This window comes from Labrus bergylta, chromosome 11, assembly GCF_963930695.1.
Source record: "Labrus bergylta chromosome 11, fLabBer1.1, whole genome shotgun sequence".
Classification (NCBI taxonomy): domain Eukaryota; kingdom Metazoa; phylum Chordata; class Actinopteri; order Labriformes; family Labridae; genus Labrus; species Labrus bergylta.
The window spans coordinates 22,586,182-22,598,479 of NC_089205.1; the positions used below are offsets into that span (position 1 = coordinate 22,586,182).

A 12,298-nucleotide genomic window follows, 5' to 3' on the forward strand; every position below is an offset into this window, starting at 1 on the left:
CTAAACAATTAAGCTTTGATTAAGAGATTGTTCATCAAGCCATCCCACCAGCAGCCGATGGTGTGTTTAAAGCCCACAGGAAAATAGACACTTAAAGCTCTGTGCTCAGAAACACTGTCTGCATGTGACACGTGTACTTAGAATAAGACATGGAAAAGGAAGTGTGTGCTGCTAACAAACACACACACAAATACACACCCAACTATTCATGTCAACAGAGTGAAATCATGCACACACTGTGGTTTTCTTTTCAACAGCTTTTATCGTCCCTGGATGTCATTACAATACCTGACAATCAATTCTGTTTATTTCAGCGAACAGTTTTCTTTTCTCTTGAATAAAATCTCTCCGCTTTCATGAACTTTTTTTTTTGTGCCCTCAGCTTGTATGAAAACTGTCTTTTGAAAAGACTGGCAAGGTGAAACGCAACGCCTCCGCACGCTCTACATTTATCACAGAGCGATCTGTCTATCAGCAGCAAGCAACAGTTACAAAATGACTTCAAAATTTGCAAAACAAACACAAAAAAAAGGCACATTTAACAACAGAATGACTCTCTTCAATAAAGTTTATGTTAGGGTGATTGCTAATTATCAGCACTTGTTAACATAGAGGTCCAGTAATCAGAACTCTAATGAGGACGTTATACAACATCAGAAAGGCTTAAAAACACCAGGTCATCTTTACATGAGGTGAAGACTTTACAATCATTTTTACATAAAGTGATAGATCAGACGCCAGCTATCACACAGCGGACTATCATTACCACTCACACTCTTCAACTAACACTGTGTCTTCATAAAATATGTAAGCATCAGCATGAATCCCTTTCTTTGTGTCTAAGGCTGCTCAGGGACAACGCTACATTCTTGGTCACCTGTGTTTTAGCAGCGCTCCGAGCCATCAGCACAAAGTGAAACTTTCAACCACCTGTGAATCACCTCGATGAATGTAGTATAATCCTAACAGAATTTAGCTAACAGGATTATAGCAGACCCGCGGCATCCCCTCCGGTCTGAGTACTCATGGCTTCTCTGCACTTTACTGAACCCACCACATGACATCCCTTACATGTCAGCATACATTTGAAATGGTTTCATGTTCATCATGTGTTGTCCTGTAAGGTTTGTTGCTGTCTTTGTTATTCATGTTTTTTTTTGTTTTTATGCCCTTGGACAAATTCCCCTTCCTGCAATAAAGATTTCTTGGACATCATTCATCTTTCCTTCATGTAAAGTGCAACAACATGTCCATTTGTGTGAGCATAACCTTGTGTCTTTGACTATAATTGTGTTTTTCTTGTTGGTTGACCGTTAACGTGCAAACACTCAGGAAGTTAATTTTCTCAAAAGACTATTTTTGATTATCCAGAGGCTAATGTATGTGCTGTACCAAGTTTGTTATTCATTTAGGAAAAGATTAGAGCCGAATGAAGCGGTTTAGGAATCGATCAACAGAACATTAATCAGCATGAATCAATGGAGTTCATTCTCATGCAGAACGCAGAACATTTCAGGCTGTGGTTTCGAGGAGAGGACTTCATGCTTTCCATTTTTTGGCTTTGCTTATTGGAGACATTTAAAGACACTATGTCTGACTACTGGAAACCACGAGAGTCAATTTGCAAAATTTTGAACGTTAATAAACCCTAAAAAGATAAAAAAATAGAAACGAGTTAGCTAAAGCCAAGTTAGAGACAGATGTTGTCCATCTTGGCCTGTATACACTTGTACTCTTCTTACCTTGAACCTGTATCATGTTCATTCATGTTCCCTCACACAGTCATTAAGGACTCTGCAGCACAGGGATGTTTCTCTTCTCATCAGAGAAGAAGAGTGCGTTAAACCATGTTGATGAGTCTGTTTGTCTGACAAAGCTCAATATATGGAAAGTGTTGCTCAATAACACCATGTTTTCATCCAAACAGGTGGAAAATGATGTGTCTCCCAGAGTCATTTATCAAACGTGGAGCAATGACGGAAATATATAGAGAGATAAAGGCTGAGGCAGACAGAGAGAGAGAGAGAGAGAGAGAGAGAGAGAGAGGGATGAAATGCTAATTTCTGCAGCTTGTCCCCAGCAGCTGCTCTGGCTGTTTGACATGTGTGATGAATGGTGTTGCATTGGTGCTGCTGCCCTCTCACCTCCATTCATTGTCACCTGAGCAGAGACAAAGAGGAGGAAGAAAATCCTGCTGGAGGAGCAGTGGATGCTTCCTTCCATCAGTAGACACACATACCCACACAGCAGCTCGTTCTCACCCCGCAAAAAAAACAGACTGTTACAGACATCAAAGCAAACACACACACACACACACACACACACACACACACACACACATGCACACACACTCTGATAACTCAAATCTTACTGCAGCATGTATTTGCTGAGCAAAGCTCATCCTCCTGCCTCACTCTCCAGTTTTTCTCTCTCCAGACCATTTCCACCAACATCTGATGCAACTATTACGCTGCTGTGTGAAAGCTTCTTCTGGGAGCATACACAGAAACATCTCAGCAACCTGCATATTAGCTGCACATTCAGGCGGAGGTGAGAAATGAGGAAGAGGTGGATAAGTGTGCGCTGGTAAACAGTAGGACATAAAAGATGGGAGCGCGGAGGCAAAGTTGCTTTGTTGGCAACAAAGAGTGGAGCAGTCATTACTCGTCCCGCCCCCCAAGGCACCGGCAGAGGAAGAGGTGTGAAATAGGAGCAGCTCGTTCCTCGTCTGCACTGATGGGTTTATTTAAAGGGTCAGGATTGATCGCTGAACCTTCGCAATAAATAGGAATGCAAAAAAGCTTTCAACCGTCCCGAAGAAATATCATGAAAATGTGTTTTTCACACATGAAGCCTGTGTGGGTTGTTTTACATTCCATGCATTAATGGTCCAAAAAAAAGGTTCTGCCCTCCACTGTCTGATATTTCTGCTTTAATCTGGTTTCCTTAACATCATGGTAGTTCATCTTTTCTAATTTGGGGAGGGGGTACATTCTTATTTCTTGGTTATGTAAAAGATTTACAATTGTTTCTAACCTGAACGAAGACGATTTCAACAGCAGGAGCCCAAACCATGGGTTAGAAATGATCCTTGCTTTCAGCAATGATGTGAATTTAATCCATCTGAAATTAAACATGACACTGAGGTAAAGATAGGTAAATAAGATGGTTTGTGTAGCTGAACAAGAAGGCTATTTTTACATCAGACTTGAGCGCAGTAAGGAAGAACTTTGACTCACTCTCTGACTGCAGAACATGCTCTCTCAGTGCACCAACAGTTCAAACGTTCTGCAAGATAAACAAATAAACGGGTGCATAAATAAACTCTCCTTCTGTCTCCTACAGCCTGGTCCAAAAATAAGAAGAGACTCAGAGAGAATTCGGCTGTTTGATTCTGCATTAATATATTTTTTTCAGAAAGAGGGCATGAGCCATGGATAAGATGGCTGAAGGGAGAAAGTGAGCATAAAATAAATGATCTTTACACAAGTCATTATTCAGTCATGCCAAGAACATCTCTATTTTTAAAGACATGAAGCAAATCATAGGGTACCCAAACATACACAGTCTTACTACAACCACAAGAGGAATGACAAAGCTTCAGAGAATCACTCTCTTTTTCTCTCTCTCTCTGGTCCACTGCAGAGTATAAAGTCAATTGCAGTTGAATTTTTCTTTTCCCCCATTTGATAGAACCATGTGATCTTCTGACTGAAGCTAGTCTTGAGCCCATGATGTTAATTGACAGCACCATGGGCATTATGGACAGCACACCTTTGGGAATGAATATTTTTATCCAATAATCACACAACCTTGTGAGACGGCCTTTGTGGAAAAACATTTTATAATGCTAGATTGTCTGGTGCTCTAAATCCTCCCTCACGAGGTCCAAATCCAACAGTTTCAAACGTCTTTCCTTCTGGGGACGCCAGGGAAGTGACGGCCAGTTTAGCAACTGTGTTCCCCATAGAGTTTTTTTTTAATGTCCTGTATGTTTGTGTGTTAACTGCTTTGCTGTAGTCAGTCCCCAAACCTGAAGAAATATTGAAGATGTTTGATGGAGAAAGAAAGAAAGAAGAAAAGAACAAGCTCTTTCTTGTTCATTTCTATTCGCCCATGATGCTGATACAGAAGCCGTTCTCGGGTTATGATGTGAGCTCCACGAGGAGAGAGGTTGAAAGCACACAGTCTGTCTCTGTGATTTAGGAGATTTGGATTTGTGTTTGAAGCTGCTCCTCTACCAGGATCAGGGTATAGGGATTAGTTTGACATAAAAAGAGCCGCTGAGTCAGGAGCTTCTTCACAAACACACTCATAAGGATACACACCGCTAAAGCAAGTATTTAAACACAACGTAGCGGCACACATTGTTGCCCAGTCAAACACTATCCAGATATCAGTTTTAAAATACAAAGGCCAACCTTTTGATTTCTATAGTTGCCGTAGCTTTAAGTATTTTGGCCCTGCCAAAAATAATGACTAGTTTTCTGCAGTTTATTTTTTAAAGCCTGACTGTCCAGAAGTTTTTTCTATTAAAGACAGACAGAATTTTAAGCCTTTTCATTTTTCAAAAATATTTTATTTGATATTGATCCAGGTACAAGGAAATAAAAGAACATGGATGTATCTTACAGGACATGGGAATGAGACTGTAAAAGTTTATTTTCTTGATTCACTCTCTTCTTGGACGAGGACATGCAAGTGAATCCAGAAGGTGGTTTACAGAAAAAGAAACAGAAAAGCAGGATGTACTGTACTGTAGAAATGGCATAGGATCAGGGTGTCACCTCACCCCGTACTGTACAGAAAGACTTCACCCAACAACGTTCTCTTTTTGTTGTTTTTAATCCTCTTTTATAGCAAAAAGGCAACACACAGAGAGGCTACAAAGAATCAACAATATTGAGAAAATGAAAAAAAAAAAAGAGGGAGTGCCAAAGTACTTCCATCCTTCTTCAAAGACGTTTTCTCCATTGTCTCCACAAGCAAATTATGAGCGCTTTCGCTCCTTGTGTTCAAAAAAGTCTAAAGTTTCTTCAGGTTCGACATGATAGGAGCAGTGCGGTGAACATGCAGGACGAAGAGTGACTCAGACGACTACTGACCCGCCTTCTTTTCGCCGCTGTGTGCCTCCCATCATCACCTCCTTACAGCCCAGCTGCTCACTTCTGACAGCAAACTTTACAAGGAACATAAAACACATCTTATATTCCACGAATCTTTATGCATATTTCACAATATACCTTTATTATCATTTTAATAAATACAAAACGACACTGTGATTTGAAAGAAAACAATGAGTATTAAAGAGACACGGAAACGCATTAGACATTAGAAATATCAATCTTAATTTGGTATGTTCTTTTATTGACATCTTGTCTTAAGGTGGATGAACCAGCACGTTTTACTCAGAATCAAAATCCACAGCAGAAAAGAAGAGGGGATGACAGAAACGGGCATGACAGGGATACTTTAGTAAATGAAAACGGAATGGCAGAATCAATTGGAGATGCGTATGGATATATACACATATATACACATACATAAACATCACCAGAATGTAAAATAACCTGAGATACTCTTTGCACCTCATTTCCAGAACACTGGCCACTGGGTGGATGATAGAAAATGACAATGGCATGACGACAACAGTACAACAGCATCTGATGGCCTTTAGTTTCCACCCCCAATTTTTATCAACATTAGCAGTACAAAAAAAGACAAAACAGTCATCGAACCACAAAAATCCTGAACATTAATCTTGAAAACATTGTAGTAAGCAGCGTTTTTGGAGTCCATAAAAGGCATACAAAGAAACAAGCTTTTCATTTAAAAAAAGGACAACCAATAAAAAAAACATTGACTGAAAAATATTGAGATCCAGAGGCTGAGAAGTCGAAGCGGCAGAGGAGAAGTGTGTGTTTGTGTGGCAGATAGAAAGTGATCTGCTGCACAGTGTGGCTGTAGACATGGAGGCAGTGAGACCTGCTAGTGAATAGTCAAGGCTTTTCTCCATTTTAACTCCCCTGTCTGCTATCAAACAGTAACTCAAAGCTGCATTGTAAATCATACACATTTTTTTTAAAGTAATTCACACACAACACTGTGCAGATTATAGTGTGTTGGTGACGGAGGCACCAACGTTAAGAGACCCTAAATTTAGCAGCACTTAGCTGGACAACACATGAAACAAACATAAAACAGTAAGTGCTCTAAAAAAGCAAACCATATTCAAATGGATGCAACTGAAGACAAACATTTTCAAACATTAAAGATGTAAACAAATTGTGTTGCTCCACTGAAATTACATGTAGATGTGGGAGTATAATCTCTACCAATCACTAGAAATACTCCTGTGTGATGTCTGTTTACCTGTTAAGGCGATAAAAGAATCATAAACCAGCCTGTAAGTGCTGTGACTGTATACAGCGTGTGCACAGATTTCACTGACTCTCCCTCACTTTGAAAAGTTTTATGCTTAGTTTACTGTTTTTTCTGAACCTGGAGCGCAAACTTAGTGTGGTAGATTTTTAGGCAGTAAATCAAAGAAAACTTGAAATGCTTGCAGACTCTCGAAACTAAAAACTTTCCAGTCTGTCTCTGTAAATATTTAAATGTCTAAAAATGAAATGTGTAAAACACGGAGCACGTCATGTTTCTGGTATGACTTAGGAATTCTTCTACTCGTTCAGCTACAGCTTTGTGTCCAGTTCTTCACGCTTCATATCTGCCCCTCAGACTCTCAAACCTTGTGTGTCTGCCACCCAATGGGTCTAACCTATGGGAATGGGTGCCTCATTTGTCAAAGCCTTACTCTTTAATATCTCTCTGTACATAAGTATATAATTTTCTTCTCTTTACTTTACAGTACAGAAACTCCTCTTCACATATTCTTCCGGTTCTTCATGTCAGCAGGAGCTATGTTTTTGTGCTTATCACCAAAAATTGCAGTGCAAAAACAATAATTAATAATAATAATAATAATAATGATAATAATTAATGGTAACTATTAACAAACAATGGACTATAAAACAATTATTTTATGGCACAACAGCCACTCAATTCACATATAATACAAATGACCAGATAAAACCCACTGTTCCTGTTAATGGAAATAAAAAGTTCAAACTGAATCAGGCTTGCATAGCAATGCAACAACAACTTAAAGAATATATTTACAGGAAACAAAATTCCCTTTTACACCCCTCCCCCCCTCCCCTCAAGGACAGTTACCAGAAAAATGTGTTCTCATATAGATGTTTTCCTTTTTTTTTTTTACTTGCCTTTTTCTAACAAAAAGAAAATAACAGTAAGGTAGGAGGTGGAAAATATTTTCTTGAGGACAAAAGAACATAGTGAGATGTACAGTATGTCTGTGTCTATACATCACATTTACAGTTCTGTGACACTGCGTTTCTCAGACGTGCCCTCTGCTGCTCCTCTTCCCTTTGAGGGCACACAGAGAAGGACAAAGTTCGTTGCCCACACTGGAAGGGCGTCTTTCCTCCGAGGTAAGACCAACGTGTTTTCCAGTTCACATCCCCCGGCAGATCACTCTGTGGGAAGAGCAGGGGACACAGAAAAAAAGTTTAAACTTGTATTTGCTGATATGCACAGATTTAGTTTTTCATTTACAGTTCAACATTTTATGCCCAAAAGCTAGTTGAGAAAAATGATACTAATCACGTCTGTGCATAAGGTAGACAGAGTCAGCTTACACAAGTTCTCAATATAATCAGGACAGAGCAAAGGACATATTTACTGGATAAACTTACAGCTAAACAAAGACGCTACATCAAGCTAAACAAAAATAAACTTAAGGAGTTTAATGAGATGGAAAACAGCTAGCATAGCTCTTTCTAAAATTAACACTATTAAGATCATTAGAGCTTCAGAAACTCTCTCATTAACATGCATTTAGTTTGTTTCACATCAGCCAGAGGCAGTGACCCTGTTATTGGGAGGTTGTGAGGACTTCAGTGCTACAGTACACAGAAGAACTCTGCAGATGGATGCATTTGTGTTTTCCAGGAGCAGCATATCAGATAATTCAACGTTAAATCATGACTTTCTTCACATGCAGTGCGGTACAATGTTAATCATCCGGACACTCACATAACTCCCCCGAGTACTGTCCCTGTCCGTTGGCCCCCAGGAAGTCAGCGTGCTCCGAAGCCGTCCACTGCTGTGGCTGTCGTGGACCCTCGGTTTTGCGTGGCCCCGTCGAGCCCTTAGAGGAGGCTGTGCCAGAGGAGCTCTGACCCCCGGGGGAGGGGAACGATGGTTTACTGTATGGCAGGCACCCCTCCTCTGCAAACACAAAGAGGATTTGGAGGGCATTATTTAAGTCTGACACAACATGTGACTTTTATTGTTGAGGTGAAACACATTTGACATCTGATGCATGCAGACAAAGAGCATTTAGAATCACCCCCCTCCTCCTGACATCTGCAGAGTGGTCGTGCCAACAGGCGATGCCAGGGCGCGCCACAGAGAGGAATCTCAGCCTCACACATGGCCCTGCAGCTAGCAGCCTTATGAGGGGGTAAATACAATAACATGGGGACCTCTGGCTGCTGTGCCCACCGACTGCTGCAGGGCAACACAACATTGACCCTCAGCAGCCTCCATCTTTGCGTGAAATCTCATCAAACTGCTCCCCACTGCTCAGCTAATGACTGTACTGGAGCCTTCCCCCGACCTCGCTGGAGTCTGCTCTGAATCATTCAGCTTTCTGACACATGAGGGAATTCACCTATGGGTTTTTTTTTTTTGTTGCAAATTGCTGATTGCTGCACCTGTCTTTGTCTCACAGTCTCCGATGAACTGTCTGACTAAGTCCTCGCATAAAGAAGGCATGACGCATACAAACAAATACACAGATGAGCACAGAGACACACAGATGGGGTGTGGAGTGGCTGCTGTTTGTGTGTGAAAAGGAAGCTGAAGCGATTAGAGTGCATTTCAGTTGCTGAGGCCGCCTGCTTTAGTTGGAGCCGAGCTGGCCAACTTTGGCAACAGTTTTAGTGGCGTTGAGAAGGCGGGGAAGAGGGGGGGCGCATTCTGGAAACCAGAGCAAGTGGCAGACAGTGCAATCTGTTCATGGGAGCCCAGTCTGAATGCAGAAGGGAAGCTAACTTCAACACAAGAACTCATAAAAATCCCACACTCTGAAGTCACAGCAGCAGCAACACTCCAGAGTCCTGCTATAATTAAATTAATTACCTAAACAAAAGCCTTTAAGTGGGAACCAGGAAAGTTTCAACTTGTTGAAAACGTGAAACCTAAATGTTTTGATTGCTTTTTTTTAATGAGTAGTTGTACGTTAGCAAAACCACTTTGTGGATTTTGTTGAGCTGTGAAGTCGAGCAGAAAATTGGAACATTATTTTGGGAGCATTTCATTTTAAGAAATAAATAATGTTTCTGTTGCTTTAAAGCATCAGTGCAGAGCTCTTTAAAAGTTATGTGATTGGCTTCGCAGAACATTTGTAAACATGCTGTTAGCCGGTTAGCATAGCTACGGTGATGGAGAAGTGAGTCTTCAGTACGTCTCTGCATGTGTCAGTACAACTCTTGATTTACAATTTGACAACAATTGTTGCTGAAAATTTATTAAGACGATTACTTAGCATTGATTTTGGCGCTACCTGTGAAAAAGTAGCACATTTAATCTTTTTGTAGATTTTGTCCTGTATATGTGTCAGGTAGTAGAAGTCAGGTTTTTTGACAAAAGTACTCAACCGCCTGTCTGTGAACTGTCGATTGTCTCCCTCTTTGTGATTTTTTAACTTAAAATGTTTTAAAAAGAACAACCGTTCCTGCAGTACGCTGTTATTGACTTCATCTGACACCTCGCCCTCGACAGAGGTTTACAGCATTAAACATATCTACTATAAAGAAATAGTAAATCTCTATGCTGATGGTCTCACTCGCTTCTGTAGCTCATGAAGAGACATTAGTATGGATTTTAGTCTGTTTCAGAACCAGCTGAAAATCCTCCATGATCTTTAACTGAATGATTTTTTACTTCCATGAACATTAGGAAGTAAAAGAGCATTAAGACTGTAATAACTTTAAAGGGCTGTTTTCCCTGACTATGAGACTAAAGAAAGGTTTTGTCTTAGTCACACCTGTTTTGTGTCCCCTGCGTCCGTCATCAGCTCGTTCCATGGAGCCCAGTCTGTCTTGAGCCTGGCGATGATGATCCAGAGTGGTGCGCGTCTGTCTGTCCATGGAGTTCTTTATGTCATCAGGCAGGACCCCTGATATAGGCGGGCGCTCCAGAGATGAAGCCTTTCTATCTGTGGGGGGTGCCATGCTGCTTATGCTGCGGGCCCCCTGGATACGGCCCTGCCCCTGACTGGGAGGAGGCTCAGGAGGAGGAGGTAGGTCTGTGCCAAATTTCAAAAATGTATTATTTTTAAATGTATTTTGCTTGTCAAAGGACTGAAGAGTCAAACAAAGTTTCCATCCAATGCATATTAACATAAGTCATTCTATTAATAAAGAACAACAGATGTTTAAAAGTTTCTACAAAGACTTCTTAAAATGTGTTTCACTCGCTGCCTCACCGTCTGCACCAGGATCTCTCCGGTGGGGTGCTGTGCCCTGGCTTCGGGGTTTGCGTGTGGGCCTGGTGGCCCTCTGGTGGCCCAGGCTGTGTGTGCCGACTGTGCTGCCATCTGTTGAGAATGGGCTGCCGGGCCGGGGCCTGTGAGACAAGCCTTTACCTGCAAGACGGGGACAAGAGCACATGCCAGCTGGTTAATAAAGGCACTGATGAGCCAATGCCAAGACAGTGGAGCTCAAACTGTCATCAAGGAAGGGAGAGGTTATCAATCAAGACCCCAAACCTATCAGATAAAACAAAGGTTTGCATTAGAAAAGAGGAAGCTTGGAAGAGTTGCAAGGATAAAATATCACCCGGTTTTAACAATAACCCCAAAAAGCTTGATTCAAAAGTCACAGTAGTCGAAGAGAAGCTTAGTAAAAGTCAAGGACAGAGAAGTCTGCAGTTCAGCCATTTAAACAGGTGCCATGCACAACCAGGGCACAGAATCCACAAGCAGCTGAGAGAAAATCAAGAGCCAATGTCAGCCAATGGATGGCAGGAGGAAGGTTCAAAGCAGAAAGGAACAAATCGTGTGCCACCAGTAGGAGTTCCAGTCCAGCAGAGAGGAGCTGATCTCCACACCAACCTCTCTTGCTGAGACTTGTGCCATCCAGGCGGTATCCCGCCTTGTCTGCCGCTGCCACCAGGGCCTGGGCAAAACTGCATTGAGTAAAGATGGAGCCATCGGACGAACTGCCCAAACTGGACCTGTGGCTGGAGAAATTACGGTCGTCCTCCGAGGCTGAGCCCCACCCATTCACCATGGACCCTGAGGAACACCACAGACTTCAGCAAATGTGCCTATGAGTGTGTTGAACTGCTTGTGTGAATGGATTCTTTCATACTTCTCAGCTCAGTGGCCATAACCTTTATGGAAATATGTTCTGACATTTGAAACATCTGTGCTGTGATTGAACATTCAGATGGATGAATGTATTGAGTGATCTTATAAAAAAAAGGTAATATTAGCGTCCTCGACTTAAATGATTTCTTGTTTGCTGCAGGGCATGTCTATTCTTGCAGCTGAGTGCTTCTGTGTAGTCATTCTGTTCTGGCCTGTCCTCTTTCATCTAGTACACACACATGGAAGAATATAGGATGCATACACACACACACACACACACAGGTGCACACAAACACACACACAGGTGCACACAAACACACACTGTAATGCACACAGTGAAACAGCAGGACTGGCATCGACTGATTTGCTCGTCTTTTGACAAAGAACAATGAGCACACCTGTGCTGAGCAGACTTAGCTACAAAACTGCCTCAGGTGACACAGATGAAGCGTCCACAAAGCAACGTACTGAATCAAACACCTGGCGGTATGTTTCTTTTTAAAAGTGCAATGCCATTATTGTCTAAAAGATGCACAAACTTTAAGAAAAGAGAACTTTATAAAAAAAAAATAAAGTACTTGTCACTGCTATAGTTTTAGACACCTTGACTCATACATAAAACTTTAAAGAAGATTCATAATTGTGGGATGAAATCAATACACTATTTAACATGCTGCAGCCAGTAAAAGATAAAGAAACATCTGAATGTACTGAGTCTGCAGACATAAGATGTGGACATATATCAATAGACTTTTGGACGTATATTTGTGCTACTGTTAGTACTTCTTCATGCATAGATTTTTTTCCTTTACATAAGCAGCTAGGCCAGCACTTTAAATA

General features: G+C 41.4%; 1 protein-coding gene across 9 annotated transcripts in view; it reads right to left on the minus strand.

The window, feature by feature from the left end:
- Positions 1-4,557: 4,557 nt before the first annotated feature.
- robo2 (roundabout, axon guidance receptor, homolog 2 (Drosophila)) overlaps positions 4,558-12,298 on the minus strand; it is a 248,241-nt gene continuing 240,500 nt past the window's right edge. For 8 of the 9 annotated variants that reach the window (XM_065960202.1, XM_065960204.1, XM_065960203.1 and 5 more), the window contains 5 exons: positions 11,201-11,383; positions 10,574-10,732; positions 10,133-10,393; positions 8,116-8,310; positions 4,558-7,556 (listed from right to left, as the gene is read on the minus strand). In XM_065960202.1, the coding sequence (XP_065816274.1) occupies positions 7,555-7,556; positions 8,116-8,310; positions 10,133-10,393; positions 10,574-10,732; positions 11,201-11,383 (800 nt within the window). In that variant the 3' untranslated portion in view covers positions 4,558-7,554. The remainder of the gene's footprint in view (positions 7,557-8,115; positions 8,311-10,132; positions 10,394-10,573; positions 10,733-11,200; positions 11,384-12,298) is intronic. The other variant, XM_065960205.1, reaches the window with a different exon arrangement.